Here is a 17341-nt window from a genome sequence, read left to right as displayed (position 1 = left end):
GACTTCATGACCTCACACTGGTGGACTACCTACACAAGACCTGCATACTGGGAAGGGGAAATGATAACACCAAAATAGAAGAGACTAGTTGGAAGGAAGGAGGGATTCAGCAGAGGGGAGATGTTGCTTGCCCAGGTATAAGATGGTGACAAGAGATATTGAAGGAAGAACATTTGATGTGTTCATGAAAGACTGATTTGAGAAATACTCATTGCTTATCACATACAGTGCTACGCACTGGGAATATCTAAGTTAAAGTACATTACGCAGTGATAAATTCCCCTCCCTCTTCTCCCCTTTCTCCTCCTTCCTTCTCCTATCTTTCTTTCTCTTCCTTCTCCCCCCCACCCCCCAACCCTCCTCCACTTCCAGACAGCATATCGTTCAGTAGCCCAAGCTGGCCTGGAACTGGAAGCAATCCTCCTGTCTCAGCCCCTCTCACCCCCAAGTGCTAGGATTACAGATATGTACCACAATGCCTGGTTTATAGTAATAAAGTCTATGAAAAAAATATAACAGGGTCAGGGGTGGTGGCTCATGCCTTTGATAACAGCACTAGGGAGGCAGAGGCAGGAGGATCACTGTGAGTTCAAGGCCAGCTGGGACTAGAGTGAATTCCGGGTCTGTGTATTAGCCTGGACAAGAGGAAGATCCTACCTCGGAATCACCCACCCGCCCGGCTATGATTGGAGCTGGGTGCGAGGACATTGGAGTGTATAGGCTTCTTAGGATTGTCTTAACAAATTACCAAACTTCTGGTTAAAAACAACAGAAAAAAAAAATTTTTTTTTTTCACGGATCTAGAGGCTGTGGGGCCTAGGGAAAAATTCATTCTATTTTGGTTCTCCCAGCATCTGGCAGTTACAGCCGGTCCTTGATCTTCCCCATTCTGTGGTGGCCTAAGCTTAATGTCTACTTACTTCTCTCCCTCTCAGTCTCTCTCCCTCCGTCGTCTTTTTGTAAGGACCATAACCAATGTATGGAGGAGCCGCCTCTCAGCGAGACCTCCACCTGCAAAGACAAGGGTTCAAACAAGGAAAGCTACATCCTGACGTTTCTGTATTGAACCAGCAGGGACGGAAGACCTGGATCCGATGCATGAATGAAACAAGAATTTGCCCCCCAGCTTCCTTCCATCTGCCTGCGCGTTCTTGTCCTCTGGGAATTGAGAGCAGCGGGACAAACGCTCAGGATTTAAAGCTGCCCGAGAAAGGAACTTTGGTAGCTAACTAAAATTGAACTGCCCCCTCTGAGGTTCGAACTCAGGACCTTCAGATTATGAGACTGACGCGCTGCCTACTGCGCTAAGGAGGCAGATGACTAAGAGCCTGAAACACGTCCTCTTGGGCCCGATCTTTATTCTGCCTACGCTTTTTGCTTCCTTTTGTAGACTGCGTTCGCCTTCAATGTCTTTAAACCAACGTCTTCGAAGCTCAGAGGCTTCCGAACCTTCTACGAGATGCAAACGGTCGCGCCGATTCTGCCGCTTCCCCGGTGTGTATCCCTCAAGTCCCCAGCTCTTTGGGGAGAGGGGCCCTAGGTTTTGAGGGGTGGTGGTTGGGGGCGGGGCTCAGCGACGGGGAGAGAAGGTTGGAGAGCGTCACAATCACGGAGACCCTTGCAGCGACCTCCCCTGGACAGCAGCGCGGATGGATGCTGTCCACCTGCTCCAGCTTCCGCGAGCGGCAGCTGCGCACAGGCTCGGCCCCGGGGCGCCGCGGCCGTCCCGGGCGGCTCCCGGTCCCCGGTCCTGAGGGCGCAGCGCGGGGCTTTGCAAGGGCCTCACCTGTGCAGAGTAGAGGACGACTGTGGTGCAAGTGCCCGCACCTCAGACGTCATCGGGAAAGCTCCCAGACTGGGTTATTTTAATAAAAATCTTCCCACAAAGCCAGGCGTGGTGGTCACGCCGTTAATCCCAGCACTCGGGAGGCAGAGGTGCGAGGATCGAAATACCCGATGCCAGCCTTCTGCATGCCACTTCTGTGGGCACCACCGGTTCCCTTTGTATTAGAAGACAGAAGAGAGGTTTCGGGTGTTGGGGCCGAGGGGGACTTGTGATAGAGAAACAAAGTCCTGTGAGGTATCTTTTGGCATTCAGGTGTTGGATAACATGATGGGGATGAGGAAAGGTGGGTTTGGAGGGGGGAAATGTGTGGAACAGAGATCAAACCAAGAAAGAGGATATAATAAATAAAACCACTAAGGACAGACAAGTGCTTTTTTTATTTTCGAGGTAGGGTCTCACTCTGGTCCAGGCTGACCTGGAATTAACTCTGTCATCTCAGGGTGGCCTTGAACTCACGGCAATCCTCCTACCTCTGCCTCCCACGTGCTGGGATTAAATGAGTGCGCCACCACGCCCGGCTACCAAGTGTTTTTTTGTTTGTTTGTGTTTATTTTTTTTAACTTAGTGTTATGCTAACACCAATGTTATCGGGTACAGGAACTAGAGGAAAAAGAAAAAAAAGAGGAAGCCATCTGCCGAAACCCGGGATCGAACCAGGGACCTTTAGATCTTCAGTCTAACGCTCTCCCAACTGAGCTATTTCGGCTGCGTTCATTTCCTTCGAATAAACTTTTAATGACTTCACCACCGAGGTCGTCACAATGGGGCGCGATGAGCGGCGCAGGGGAACCCAAGAAAAGCGTAAAAGTTTCTACTTTTGAACAACTCCACGTTTTATAACGAGGCAGATTAAATCACTGAAACCGATTTCGCCGGATGGCCATCGGGCGTCCTGGGCCCGCCCACGCGTCCCAGCGGAGGTTCCGCATCGCGCAGCTCCGCGCCTTCCGCGGGGCCGGGGTTTTATCGCTCGGGTGGTCCTGGGCGGTTTCCTAAGGGGTCCGCGCAGTGTGGATCCCTGAGCTCATGGGTTTGGCGCGGGAAGCTCCCAGCATCTTCCCTGGTGGTCTAGTGGTTAGGATTCGGCGCTCTCACCGCCGCGGCCCGGGTTCGATTCCCGGTCAGGGAAAGCAGATTTTTCCTTTTTTAGCCTTTCCCTGTTCTCACCCAGTGCATAGAAGTTACCAAGCGTCTTGTGGAATCATTCCCGGCTAGGTTCTTTCTATCTTATTTCTGTTTTGATGTGTGCCAACTTTAAAATTTCCAGTCATACTATACCAACGATGTTTAAATTTTACTAATCTGTAAATCGAATGCCTGTTTTTTTTGGTTTTTTTGAAGCGCTTTTACATATTTTCGCTTCTTCCGTCCGGTGACTCCAGTGAGAGGGGTAATTGCACACACTGCAGAAGCCTGGCTGGGATTACTACAGCTCATTGGACAGACAGGTGTGAAGAAGTGAGGGCTGTGATGGGCCGGCGCGTGTCAGGTGGGGCTGGGGTTCCCTATGTGACCCCCAGGGGACAGAAATACTTCCCAGAAAGTTCTCTCAGGTTGCTTGATTTAAATGCTTTAAATCAGCTTGGTGTCTACAGGGAGGTTACATAGGGAGTTCTCCGCGAGCAGTACTTAACTTGGATCCCAAGGAATGTCATCTTTATGACAAGGGACCGGAACTGCCCCCAAGCAACGGAGAGTCTGGTAGGGGAGCTCACCGCAGTGAGGGCACTTACCATCACGGTAAGGCTACGTAGAGCACAGTGACCATCTCACGCGACCAGGCTGCCCCCTCTGCATGACCGCGGTACCTGCTTCAGCATCCCTCCACAAGCCGCGGGTGGATGATCGGCCGGGACTGCTCGCTCTGTCACCGGTGCCTACCACAAGCCTCCTTTCCAAGTTCCTGCTGGAGGTGGAGGCGTGAGGGGGGCGGGCGGGGGGACTCACCGAACCCCTTTGTGTGCTCTTCCTAATGTGTCCACGTAAGTTAAACCTTTCTCTGCCCTTCACTACTCTGTTCTTTGATTGGCATATGAGACAGCCATTGGGAATCCTGGAGCCAGCCTTAAAGCCGCTAACACCGTGGGGATTAGGTAACATTTGTGGTTCTGGCTCATCTGGAGCCCAGAAGGAAGGCAGTCCTGCTGGCCACATGCTCTCCTGACCACGCTGGGCTCAGGCTGGTTGTGGGCACTCACCCACGTGGGCGCCCAGTCCATACTCGAATAAGCTCTCGTATTTTCCGATGCTTACTGCTTTCATAGTTCCATTCTCCTTATTCATTTTTCTGTTTTTCTCCTTTTATCGACCATGCAAAAGTGCAAACAAGTCCCGGGAACACTGCCTTTGATGCAGTTTGGCAGGAGGGCCCTTTGCTGCGGGTCCCTGAACGTTGAAGTCGTCACAAAGCGGTCAGTCTCTCTCAACCCTGGCCATGTTTTAGAATTGGTAAGAGACCTGATAGTGGACAGACCACTGCCGATTGCAGGGAGAGAGGGAAGGAGAGAGGATAAAAACCATTCTTTGTTCTCACAGGGATTGCATTCTCTAGACAGCATCTCCATCTGTTCTCAGAAACCGAGGGGACATTTGAATTGGTTCCAGGTTGGCTATTAACAGCGCTGCTGTGCATTTCTTTGTGTATGCTTTTTTTTTTTTTTTTGGTGAAAACATGCACGCACTTCTCTAGTGTTTGTGAGTGGTTGTGGTGCCCCCGGGTTTGCCGTGTGCCGGGCAAAGCAGTTGTACAGGGTTTACAGGGCCCACAGCGGTGTTTGACTTGTACATTGTTACCATCGCTGTGGTTGAGTGTGGGCATCACCTTCATTTGAACCTCACTGTTGATGAATGAAGTTGAGTACCCTCTCAGATGCCCACTGGTTATTTATGCGCAGTGTTCTGTGGTATACCCGTTCTCTTGATACACTTTTGACTAGCTTCTTTTTTTCTTTTCTTTCTTTGTTTTTTTTTTTTTTTGTTTTTGTTTTTGTTTTCCTATTTAACAACCAGGTGAGGTGGCACATGCCTTTAATCCCAGCACTTGGGAGGCAGAGATAGGAGGATTGCTGTGAGTTCAGGGCCAGCCTGGGACTACATAGTGAACTCCAGGTCAGCCTGGGCTAGAGTGAGACCCTACCTGGAAAATAAAACACTTTTTTTTCCTACACAATCTGGGGCAGGGAAGACGGTTCTTGCTTGCTTGCCAAGCCTGCCAACCCAAGTTCAATTCCCAAGCCACTCACATAAGCACTCCCTCCCTCCAAGTGGTATATGCATTTTGCAGTGTTTGTTTGCACTGGCAACAGGCCCTGGCACCCTGACCCTACAAATAAATTTTTAAAAATGGAGAGATGGATCAATAGCTAAGGCACTTGCCCTCAAGGCCTGACAACCCAGGTTTGATTCCCCAGGGCCCACGTAAAGCCAGATGCACAAAGAGGTGTATGTATCATTTGCAGCCGCTGGAGGCCCTGCCGTGACCACTCTCTGTCTCTCTTCTCTCTAGCTCTATCTGCTTGCAAATAAATAAAAATATTTTAAAAATGTACAGAATCCCCTCCCACCACCCTCCTTTCCCCTTTCATTCCCCTTCATTGAGCCCCTTCTTTTCTACTTCTATTTCCCTCTTCTATTTTGATGTCTTCTGTTTCTTTTCCTTCCTCTCTCTCTCTCCTTTCTTTGTGGTTATCATCCATAACAACCTCTTGATGGGACCAATATTATGCAGGTCTTAGGTCATAAATACAATGACCACTTTGTGTGTGGAAGACACAAAGCACTTCTCTCCATCCCTTGGTTCTTACAATCTCTTTTTGTTTGTTTGTTTTTGTTTTTCAAGGTCTTGCTCTAGCCCAGGCTGACCTGAAATTCACTATGTAGTCTCAGGGTGGCCTCAAACTCAAGGCATCCTCCTACCTCTGCCTTCTGAGTGCTGGGATTAAAGGTGTGTGCCACCATGCCCTGTGGCTCTTACATTCTTTCTGCCACCTCTTCTGCCGTAGTCCCTGAGCCACTGGAGGGTGTGATAGAAATGTCCCAGCAATGGGATGGCAACTGCAACAGGGGCCAGGGGGGCAGGTGGAATTTAACATTGCTTATTGTTTTTATTTCTTTCTGGTGTTCTTAGTCACTTTCACCCTTACCCCCAATAACTTCTAATATTCTCTCTCTCCATATGTATTGGTTTTGGGGAGTGGGATCTCACTTTAGTGCATGGTTAACCTGGAATTCACTATGTACTCCCGGGGAGTGCTGGAATTAAAGGTGTCACCACCATGCCCAGCTAACATACTACATATTTTATTTATTATTTTACTTGTCATGCATCTTATCTCAGTCTGCTAGAGTATGGATCCCACGCAGGCAAGGAACCTGGCCACTTGCTTACTGATCCATTATTCTAAGCCAAAACACTGCTCTGATCTTCTATGTCTCTCCTCGATCAATGTTTAATGCAAATAAACCATAACATGCTATTTCTGGATTCAGTCATTTATTCAAAGAATATCATGGAAGGAGAAAATACCTACTTGTGTGTGCTACAGTGGAATGGAGTCACTGGCATCCAAAGCTAGCCCTGCCTAGGTCAGAGCTTGAATTTAGTAGGTGGAGTTTTCTCCTGCAGGCCCAGCGCCGACCCAGTACACCTCTGCTCCAGCCCAGGTGGGGTGGGGTGCGGTGGGAGGCGAGGGGAGTGCCTCTGCTTTTGCCCTAGTTCAGTGTCCCACACCAGGAACTATCAGTGCTTCAGAAAGTAAGATTATTATTATTTTTTTCTATGCAGAGTGGTCTCCCTGAGCCTGACTCACAATTCCTTCTGGCCCTAAGAAGACTCCACTTCTCTCTTTTCTGGGGGCTTCCTGGAGGACACAGCCGGTTATATCTGTCACTCTGGTCTGGCTGATGTCAGCTGGGCCTCGCACCACGTCCCTTTCCATAGTCTCCCCTGCGTTATTGATTGACTGGCAAACTAGTCCAGGTAAACACACCGGCAGGTTGAATTTTCTTTTCATTTCAGACATGGTCAGGACCACGTTTGGAACAGCATCTCCCCGCAACGGACACCTTTTAGTGACCCTAAGGTGACAGACGACCACAGTGGGCGAAAGTTCCAGGCTATTTCGATAAGGCAGGTGAGGAAAATAGGGTGTTAGGGCTAAACCTTGTCCCGCAGCCCGAATCTCCCGTGTCACAGGGCTCCCTGATCAGGCAGCGGTCACAGTCAACGTCGCTGTCCGCCGCCCCCGCGAAGCACCGGCCCCGGGCGGTCAGAGCCCGCGATGGAGAGCGCGCGTCCTCTGCTGGCGGCGGGGCGCAAGCACACCTTCGGCTGCGCTCTGCCTGGTATCAGCCGGGAGGGAAAACTTACCGCCGCGGGCAACCCCTGAAGGAAGAGAAGGAAGAGAGAATGAGAGGAAGAGGAGAAGGAAGGAAGAAGGAGGAGAAGGAAGAGGAAGAGGAAAGGAGGAGGGGGAGGAAGAAAGAAGGAGGGGGAAGGGCTAAACGAGACCGTACTTCGAAAAACCAAAAAATGGAGGAGGGGGCTGGAGAGATGGCTTAGTGGTTGAGCGCTTGCCTGTAAAGCCTAAGGACCCCGGTTCAAGGCTTGATTCCCCAGGACCCACGTTAGCCAGATGCACAAGGGGGCGCACGCATCTGGAGTTCGTTTCCAGTGGCTGGAAGCGCCCACTCGCCTCTCTCTCTCTCTGCCTCTTTCTCTCTCTGTCTGTCACTCTCAAATAAATAAATAAAAATTAAAAAAAAATGGAGGAGGAGGAGGAGGAGGAAGAAGAAAGAAGGAGGAGAAGAAAGAAAGAAGGAGGAGGAAGAAAGAAGGAGGGGGAAGGGCTAGAGTGAGACCCTACCTCGAAAAACCAAAAAAAAAAAAAAAAAAGGAGGAGGAAGAGGAGGAAGGAAGAAAGAAGGAGAGGAAGAGGAGGAGGAAAGAAGGAGGAGAAGGAAGGAAGAAGGAGGAGAAGAATCGGAGGAGGAAGAAGGAGAAGAAAAAGGAAACAAGTCAGATTCCCCCACACCCTCATCGTTTGCAGTTACCGGGCTGCCGGATCTCTTTTCGTACTGGAAGACCTGAGAACCACGGCCCCCACTCACGCCAGGCCTGGCGCTTGAGAGACTCAAGGTAGCCGTCTCCTTAGCACGGCGGTGGCGCGTGCGCAGAGCCGGGCACCTCGGTTCTCCGCATCCCGCATCAGCATCCCGCATCCCACATCAGCATCCAGCATCAGCAACGCGCACGTCCGGAGCCAGTGCCCACAGCGCCACCTCGCGTCTGCAAGCCCACATGGCAGCGGCGCACAGCTACCTGGAGCTTTTTTCCTGGTTGGATGTGCAAACTGGCAGTCACTTTTGGAGTTGGGAAAAAGGGGAGCCTGAAATGTAGACACTGAATGTTCTGACCGGTAGTGTGAAAGGATGGCCTGTGAATTAACGAAATGTTCATATCAATAAGAAAAAGCAACCGGAGCCGGGCGCACACTTTTAATCCCAGCACTTGGGAGGCAGAGGTAGGAGGATCACCATGAGTTTGAGGCCACCCTGAGACTACAGCCTGAACTGGAGTGAGACTCTACCTCTAAAGAAACAGAGCAAACAAAAAAAAAAAAAATTTTTTTTTTTTTTAAAAAGCAACGGGCATCTTCATCTTTGTGCTTAGAGATCATGGACCATTTCTAGCCAGAAGGATATAATAAGCAGCAAGGAAGAAAACTTCTTTTGATAGTTCAGTCGACTCACAAGGGCATAAAAACATGACCCATTGTTCATATGTGGCCGCGGTGAGCGCTTAAAATCTTGTAAGAGTGATCTTAAAGCTTTATTACATATTTATTTATTTGTTTGACATAGAAAGAGAGAGAATGAGAGAGAATGAGAGAGAGAGAGAGAGAGAGAGAGAGAGGGAGAGAGAGAGAGAGGGGGAGAAAGAATGGGTGTACCAGGGACTCCAGCCACTCAAACGAACTCCAGAGGAGTGCACCCCCTTGTGCATCTGGCTAACGTGGGTCCTGGAGAATCGAACCTGAGTCTTTTGGCTTTGTAGGCAAGTGCCTTAACCACTAAACCATCCCTGCAACCCTTTATTAGCTTTGAATAGTTTCCCTTTCTCCCAACCTCCCTCTTTTGTCTCGGGATTAAACCCAGAGCCTGAACATCCCAGGTTTTTCCCTTCCCACTTGCCCTAATATTAATATTAACCTGATAAACCCAAGACTGCTGCTGGATGCAGACTTGACACACCTAGAAGACGACCAATGAGGCCAGGTGGTTTCAAGTTGGCCCAGTTATCATTTTTTTCTTTCTTTTTTTGGTTTTTTGAGGTAGAGTCTCACTCTAGCTTAGGCTGACCTGGATTTCACTATGTAGTCTCAGGGTGGCCTTGAACTCATGGCGATCCTCCTACCTCTGCCTCCCTAGTGCTGGGATTAAAGGCATGCACCACCACACCCAGTGATAAATAAAAATAATATATTAAAAAAATTTTTCGTTTCTTTTTATTTATTTATTTGAGAGTGACAGACAGAGAGAGAAAGAGGCAGATAGAAAGAGAGAGAATGGGCATGCCAGGGCCTCCAGTCTCAACATAATATTTAAAAAAATTTTTTTGTTATTACTTTTTTTTCCTTTTGGAAATTTTTTTGTTATTTTTGTTTATTTATTTGAGAGAGACAGAGAGGGACAGAAAGAGGCAGATAGAGAGAGGGAGAGAGAATGGGCCTCCAGCCACTGCAAACGAACTCCAGACATGTGTGTTCCCTTGTGCATCTGGCTAATGTGGGTCCTGGGGAGTTGAGCCTCAAACCGGGGCCCTTAGGCTTCCAGGCAAGTGCTTAACCGCTAAACCATCTCTCCAGCCCAAGGTAATTTTTTTTTTTTGTTTGTTTGTTTTGTTTTTCAAGGTAGGGTCTCACTCTAGCCCAGGCTGACCTGGAATTCACTATGGAGTCTCAGGGTGACCTTGAACTCATGGCAATCCTCCTACCTCTGCCACCCGAGTGCTAGGATTAAAGGCGTGTGCCACCATGCCCAGCCTAAGGTAAAATTTTTTAAAAGCATCAGTTTCTGTTAAATCCACATACTTGCAGCCCTACTCCACCCCCCAACCCTGTTTCTCTTAAACAAACCTTATAAACTCTGCAGTGCTTCCACACGAGAGCCTGTTTCCAAAACCCCACAGTTTATCCTCCCTAATTAAACTTAATGATGCATTTCTTTAAAAGATTCAAGCTGGGCGTGTCACACACACCTTTAATTCCAGCACTCGGGAGGCAGAGGTAGGAGGATTGCCATGAGTTTGAGGCCACCCTGAGACTACATAGTGAATTCCAGGTCAGCCTGGGCTAGCGTGAGACCCTACCTCGAAAAAACAACAAAAATAATAATAATAAGCTGGGCATGGTGACGCACGCCTTTAATCCCAGCACTTGGGAGGCAGAGGTAGGAGGATCTCCGAGAGTTTGAGGCCACCCTGACACTATGTAGTGAATTCCAGGTCAGCCTGAGCCAGAGTGAGACCCTACCTTGAAAAATCGAAAATAGTAATAATAATAATTCAGTCATTATCCATCCCTGTGCTTTGAAATAGTAAGTTATTTTCTTTGTTCCTCTTGGTTTCTAGTTTGTAGATTAACATGTTTAGCCTTCTGCTTCCATGTGTTCTGCATCCTTGAATTTAATCAATTACTCATCAAAAATGTTCAGAAAAAAATCATCTGGACTAAACATGTACAGAATTGTCCTTATCATTCCCTAATACACTATAACAGCTATCTATGGGCCTTTACTTACATTGTATTAGGCATCAGAAGTAATTGAGAGATTATTTAAAGTGTACAGAAAGGTGCCATTTGGAAAAAATGGGAAAATGTGCCATTTTATTTAAGAGCCTTGAACATCTACAGAAGTTTTTTTGTTGTTGTTGTTGTTGTTGTTTTTCAGGTATGGTCTCACTGTAGCCCAATCTGACCTGGAATTCACTCTGTAGTTTCAGGCTGGCCTTGAACTGACAGTGGTCCTCCTGCCTCTGCCTCCTGAGTGCTGGGATTAAAGGTGTGCATCACCAGTGCGCCACCACACCTGGCATCGACAGTTTTTGGCTGGAAGCCTCTTCCCTGTTGACTAGCTGTCAGGAAAAGGGCTATGCAGACTTTTGGGGGGGAGAAAAATCATCAACAGTGTTAACCAGCAGGGGACCTTGCAAGCTTTGCAGCTGGCCAACTGGTGCAATGGTGACATGTTTGTTGTAGGGAAAACCAGAGGAGGGAATTTATGCCTGGTACTGAAAACCTAATCAAAAGCCTATGGCTGGGGAGGTCATAAACCCTAGAGGGGGGAACTACTACTGTTGTTTGGCTAACTGGATGTATTATGCCCATCAATCTGCCCTCTAAACATAACATAACATAAACTTATGCTTATGACTACATAGTGATGCTATTCTTACTTTTGGTTAGAGAAGCTTCTCTTTTCAAATGGTGATGGCAACTGGGGTGACTCAAAACTCACCAAAAGGACAAGAAGAAGTTATAGTGGAGCATTCAGCACTGAGACCTTGCTCACACCCTCCAAGGCTCAGGGGCCATTTCACAAGAGGTGGCAGAAGCAATGTAAGAGCCAAAGGAAGGGGAAGACTGCTTACAATACTGTCTTTCAGACACGAAATGGCCTTGATATTCATGACCTCATAGTGGCTGACATCACCTACACAAGACCTGAAAAATAGGAGGGGAAAAATAATGACATCAAAATAGAGAAGTTGGAAAGAAGAAGGGATTCTGAGGAGGGGCATTTGGGAGCAAGAAGTGAGAGGGTGGTGGGAGGGGTTATGATCATGGTACACTGTTCATTTATATGGAAGTTGTCAATAAAATAAAAAGACATTCACTTATTCATTCTATGGACTTCTTTTTGGGGGCTGTGTCATTCATTCAAGAGACACAGAAAAATCAAAGCAGAAATCTTAGTTCCAGGTTGCTCAGACCCTCCCACATGCCTGGGTTACTGCAGAACAACCCATAACACTGGTAGACTCAGAGGCTTTAGGGATGGACTGAGGAGGCTTTGTAGGACTCTTGGTTATGTTTTATCATTATAACTCCAGAGGCCGAGGGAGGAGGATCGCCATGAGTTTGAGGCCACCTTGAGACTGCATAGTGAATTCCAAGCAGCCTGTGTTAAAGCGAGACCCGACCTTGAAAAACAAAAACAAAACAAAATAAAAAAAGAAGAAAAGAAGAGAAAAGGAGGTGGAAGAGATGTCTCAACGGTTAAGGCACTTGCCAGCACAGCCCAAGGACCTGGGTTCCATTCTCCAGTACCCACAAAAGGCCAGGTGCACAGAAGTTCATTTGCAATGGCTAGAGGCCCTGGTGCACCCATTCACTCTCTCTTTCTCTCCTCTCTCCCTCTTAGATAAAGAAATACATAAAGATCTGGAGATCATTTGCAGAGGCAGGAGACCCTGGTGCTCCCATTTTCTCTCTTTCTCTCCTTCTCTCTCCCTCTTAGATGAAGAAATAAACAGAGAGAAGGTTTCTCCCGCGGAGGAGGAGTGCTCTCTGCAGTGGGGCTCCTGCGCCTCCTTCTTACTCTCACCTGTGCTTCAGGGCTTGTTCTCTTTCGCATGGTCGATGCTGGGAACCACCCACGTTCACACTCCAGCCGAGGGAAGGAAGGAAGGAAGGTGAGAGCAAGTCTGTTCCCACTGCAGAGGAGGACCCAGCCGTGGGAACCATCACTGCCTTGGCCCTGGGCTGGTGGAGGCCGGGGTAGGAATGCAGTTTGCAGCATGGCCGCCGTATGTCCAGCTAAGGCTTGAGGCAGAGGTGGGATGTGTGCAGAGCCTATGCAGCCCTCATCATGCCAACGAAACTGAGTTGCATTTCTCATAAAATTACAGGACAAGAGGCAAAAGACACCCACGTTACGCTTTTACCTAAGAATAGGAGCCTGTTTGAAATCTTCCATATTTTTCAATAATGCTTTTTTTTTATTTACAAGGAGAGAGAGAGAGAGAGAGAGAGAAGAGGAGAGGAGAGAGAGAATGGGTGCACCAGGTCCTCCATTTGCTGCAAACTCCAGATGCATGTGCCATTTGTGTATCTGGCTTTATATGGTTACTAGGAAATCAAATCTGGGTCATTCATTAGGCTTTTCAGGCTAGCACCTTAAGCAGTGAGATATCTCTCTAGGACTAATATTTTCACATAACTGTTTATTGTAACTATCATATCTCTATTGTTTTATGTAACTGGTGATTAGCATATTATAGCTTTTTAGGTGCACGTGTAGTATTTTATCTACCTATAAATATCTCCTATGTATACATAACCAGTTCATTTACGAATTCAAAATTATATGTAGTACAAATCCTACTGCATGTTGAATGTAGCATGAATGATCAGGAGCAATGAATACATTTATATGGGTAAAGATCAGTATTTATTTAGCTTTCTACAGTTAATTCTGGCTTATTTTCTATGGAATACAAGATTTTCTTAAACTTTTTTTATTCTTTAAAAAATGTTATCTACTTATTTGTGATCAGAGAAAGAAAGCTACGGAGAAGGGGGATGAACGGGCGCCCCAGGACCTCTAGCCACTGCAAACAACCTCCAGATGCGTGCGCCACTGGGCATCTGGCTTCAGGTGGGTCCTGGAGAGTTGAATCTGGGTCACTGGCCTTTGCAGGCAAGTGCCTTAATCACTGAGAATCTCTTCAGCCCCTTCTCAACATTTTTTCAGGTACAGTATTCTCTTCACTGCATTTTTCACATCTTTGTTTCTCAAGGTGTAGATCAGAGGGTTAAGGCTGGGGGTGACAATTGTGTAAAACAGAGTAAAGAACTGTCCTTCATCTTGGGATGTGGTTTTCTGTGGCTTCATGTACATATAAATGAGTGTCCCATAAAACAGAGTTACTACTGTGAGGTGGGAACCACATGTATTAAGGACCTTTTTCCACCTTGCTGCTGACTTAATTCTCATTACAGCTTGAGCGATGACTCCATATGAGATGAGAATTAGTGACAGAGGTGTTAGGAGAAATATAACTCCAAGGGCAAAGACGACAACCTCAATGACCCTGGAATAGACACAGGCCATCTTAATCAATGCTGGCATTTCACAGAAAAAATTGTCTACTTCCCGGTGCCCACATCTTGGCAACTTCAAAGTCAAGGAGCAAAGAATTAAGGCACTGCCAAGGCCACCCAGCCAGGCCGAGAGCACCATCTTTTGGCAAAGCTCAGGGTGCATGATGACCGTGTAGAGAAGGGGCTGACAGACAGCCGCGTAGCGGTCATAGGCCATCACTGCCAGCAGGAGACATTCCGTGGCCCCCAGGTCCAGGGCAAAGAAGAACTGGAGCACACACCCTCCAAATGTGATGGTCTTCTGTGGACCCCAGAGGTTTACCAGCATCTGGGGGACGATGCTAGTGGTGTAGCAGAGGTCCAGGAAGGACAAGTTCGATAAGAAGAAGTACATGGGCGTGTGGAGCTGCGCGTCTAGATAGGACAGCACGATGATGGTTGTGTTTCCTAGCAGAGTCACAAGGTAGAAGAGAAAGACGACCACGGAGATGACTCTCTCCAGCTGCGGCCGACTGGAGAACCCCAGAAGGATGAAGTCTGTTCCAGAGCTGCCATTGCTGGTTTCCATCACTCCCTGTGAAAGCCGGGGGGCCGTGTCATGGTCAATGAAAATGGATTCAGCCTTAGGTAGACCTGCTGATCTCTGATTTTTGTCATGAGTCACTAAACTCATCTATTTTCACTTTTCTATCTGGGTCATGGTTTAAAATATTTGGTGCTGAAATGCCTTAGCTTTCCCATGGTTACTTTCACCCAAAGTGATTCTACAACAATGTGATAAAGGCAATTTCTGTGTGCTGTACTTCACTCACAAAGGTTGACATTCCATATCACTATGGTTCCATCAACCTTGAGTATATGACAAAGCTGTAACATCCATTACACAACTGTATGTAGGATGGGGCGCTACACAAAATGTGTGTATATATTTAAGATCACAGCCAGGCATGTTGGCGCATACCTTTAATCCCAGCACTCGGGAGGCTGAGGTAGGAGGATCCCCGTGAGTTCAAGGCTACCCTGAGACTCCATAGTGAATTCCAAGTCAGCCTGAGCTAGAGTGAGACCCTACCTCAAAAAACAAAACAAAAATCAGGGCCTTGCAGTGTTGCCCGTGCTCGCCTTGAAGTCACAGTCTTCCTGCCTCAGTTAGCCTCTTCAGTATCTTCAGGTGTGGCCTACCATACCCCTCTATATGAGGATATGTTTGAGTTTCCTCCTAAACCATGACACTCAGGGCTTAATTGTGATAAATCTTTCCTTTATCAAAGGAACTAAGCTTTAGGTGAAAAGTTAAATGGTATTATTCTGCGGTAAGTTCCAGCGTCATGTAACAACATCACTTTTCATACTCATGTTGGAATGTCTATGTCCCTTCATTAGACTATCACATCACAACCCTTGTTACCAGTAAGACTGTTATTATTGTTATTGTATCACTTCTGATGCCCCCACTATATAGCCTTTCTTTTTTATTGGTGTGTCTTTCGTTGCCATGACATTATATAGTCTTTCTTAACATTTTTTTTTTTTTTTTGGCTTTTCGAGGTAGAGTCTCACCCTGGCCCAGGCTGACCTGGAATTCACTAGGTAGTCTCAGGGTGGCCTCGAACTCATGGCAATCCACCTACCTCTGCCTCCCCATTAAAGGTGTGTGCCACCACGCCCAGCTTCTTTAAATGCACGTTTTTTAAAAAAGTTTTTGAAACAGTGTCTCATGCAGGCCAGGCTAGACTTGAACGGACCATATAGCTGAGGATTTTCTTGAAATTCTGATTTCCTTGCTGCCACCTCCCCCATGTTCCCTGCCATGCCTGGCAAATGCACAAGCTCTGAACTCAAAGTGCTTGTCATCAGACCCCAGCTGCTCACTGCATGTCAACTGTGCCCTCGGGCGGTAATCTGGCCTGTCTAAATGGCAGCTTCTTTTTTGTTAAGTGAATATAATGCTATTCTGTTCTTGAATTGGAACTTTGGAAGCTGTACTATCTGGATTTATCTTTATTTATTGTTTTTTTCAAGGTAGAGTATCACTCTAGTTCAGACTCATCTGGAATTCAATCTGTATTCTCAGGCTGGCCTCATACTCATGGCGATCCTCCTACCTCTGCTTCCTGAGTGCTGGGATTAAAGGCGTGTGCCACCACACCTGGCTCTCAAATTCCTTTTCTAAAATATATAAATATATTTCATTTATTAGAGACAAAGAATGAATCGGCATGCCAGGGTCACTAGCCACTGCAAACAAACTCCAGACGCATGTGCCATTATGTGCATGTGCCTTATATGGGACGTGGAGAATTGAACCTGGGTCCTTAGGCTTTGCAGGCAAGCCATCTCGACAGCCCTCAAGTTCCTGTTTTATTTTTAATTTATTTTTATTTATTTGTGTGTGTGTGTGTGTGTGTGTAAGAGAGAGAGAGAGAGAGCGAGAGAGAGAGAATAGGTGTTCTAGGCCTCCAGCTGCTGCAAACGAACTCCAAATGCATGCACTACCTGGTGCATCTGGCATATGTGGGTGCTGGGGAATTGAACCTAGGTACTTTGGCTTTGCAGACAAGAGCTGTTATGCCATGTCCCCAGCCCTCAAGTTCCTTTTTTTAAAAAAATATTTTATTAATTTGAGAGAGAAAGAGGCATGTGTATGTGTGTGTGTGTGTGTGTGTGTGTGTATGGAGAGAGAGAGAGAGAATGGGCACACCGAGCAGCTAGCCAAAGCAAACTCCAGACGCATGTGCCACCTTGTGCATCTGGCTTACATGCATACTGGGGAAATTGAACCTGGGTCCTCTGGCTTTGCAGAGAACCACCTTGACAGCTAAGCCATCTCTACAGCCCCTGTCTTTACTTATAAGAAGATAAACTGTGTCTGCCTTCCTTCATATACATATTCTACCTATCCTGAAAAGAAATGTCACTTTTCCTGCTACTACTTTTACAGCCACATAAAGATGGCTTTGAGCTCCGTTGAAATAGCTTGAAATTTGTATCTCACTTCTTTAATGCACAAAGGTAATTCTGTGTCCAAGCAGGGTAAAATGCACACTGACCCGAGATAGCCCAGAGTGGGGAGATGGCTTTGGCTCCCCAGATGCCTTCATAACCAATCACATTGGCCTCTTTTTATTTTTTGAAGTTGGCATAGTGTTTTGAAATTTAAAAGCCACGAATTTGAAAGAGGAAAGAGACTTCAGACAAAAGCATTCCATCTGGCGTAGTAGTTCTTCCCAGAGGACAACAGACAACTCCCACTTTTACAGGCTCAGTGACCGTGAAATCAGTCTTCCTTTTGTCACTGCCACTTACCCTGCACGCTTCAATCCCAGCACTGGGGAGGCAGAAGCAGGAGGATCGCCGTGAGTTCGAGGCCCCTCTGAGACTACATAAGGAA

General features: G+C 47.2%; 1 protein-coding gene and 3 non-coding genes across 4 annotated transcripts; 1 reads left to right on the top strand and 3 right to left on the bottom strand.

Annotated features, from left to right (window-relative positions):
- Positions 1-1241: 1241 nt before the first annotated feature.
- On the bottom strand, positions 1242-1314 carry Trnam-cau. Its single transcript has one exon. It is a non-coding gene; the product is annotated as a tRNA-Met (tRNA).
- A 1165-nt stretch (positions 1315-2479) lies between these two features.
- Positions 2480-2552, bottom strand: Trnaf-gaa. Its single transcript has one exon. It is a non-coding gene; the product is annotated as a tRNA-Phe (tRNA).
- Positions 2553-2903: 351 nt separating this feature from the next.
- Positions 2904-2975, top strand: Trnae-cuc. The gene has a single exon. It is a non-coding gene; the product is annotated as a tRNA-Glu (tRNA).
- Positions 2976-13585: 10610 nt separating this feature from the next.
- Positions 13586-14518, bottom strand: LOC101612432 (putative olfactory receptor 2W6). The gene has a single exon (XM_004670817.3). The coding sequence runs from the start codon at positions 14516-14518 to the stop codon at positions 13586-13588; it is 933 nt and encodes a 310-aa protein (XP_004670874.3).
- Between the last annotated feature and the right edge of the window lie 2823 nt (positions 14519-17341).

Source organism: Jaculus jaculus, chromosome 13 (genome assembly GCF_020740685.1).
Source record: "Jaculus jaculus isolate mJacJac1 chromosome 13, mJacJac1.mat.Y.cur, whole genome shotgun sequence".
Classification (NCBI taxonomy): domain Eukaryota; kingdom Metazoa; phylum Chordata; class Mammalia; order Rodentia; family Dipodidae; genus Jaculus; species Jaculus jaculus.
Note: the sequence above shows the minus strand (reverse complement) of the source record. Positions and strands in the feature narration are given on the sequence as shown.

Coding starts and splice junctions, on each gene's coding strand:
- LOC101612432 (XM_004670817.3), bottom strand. CDS start 14,518: ATGGAAACCAGCAATGGCAGCTCTGGAACAGACTTCATCCTTCTGGGG.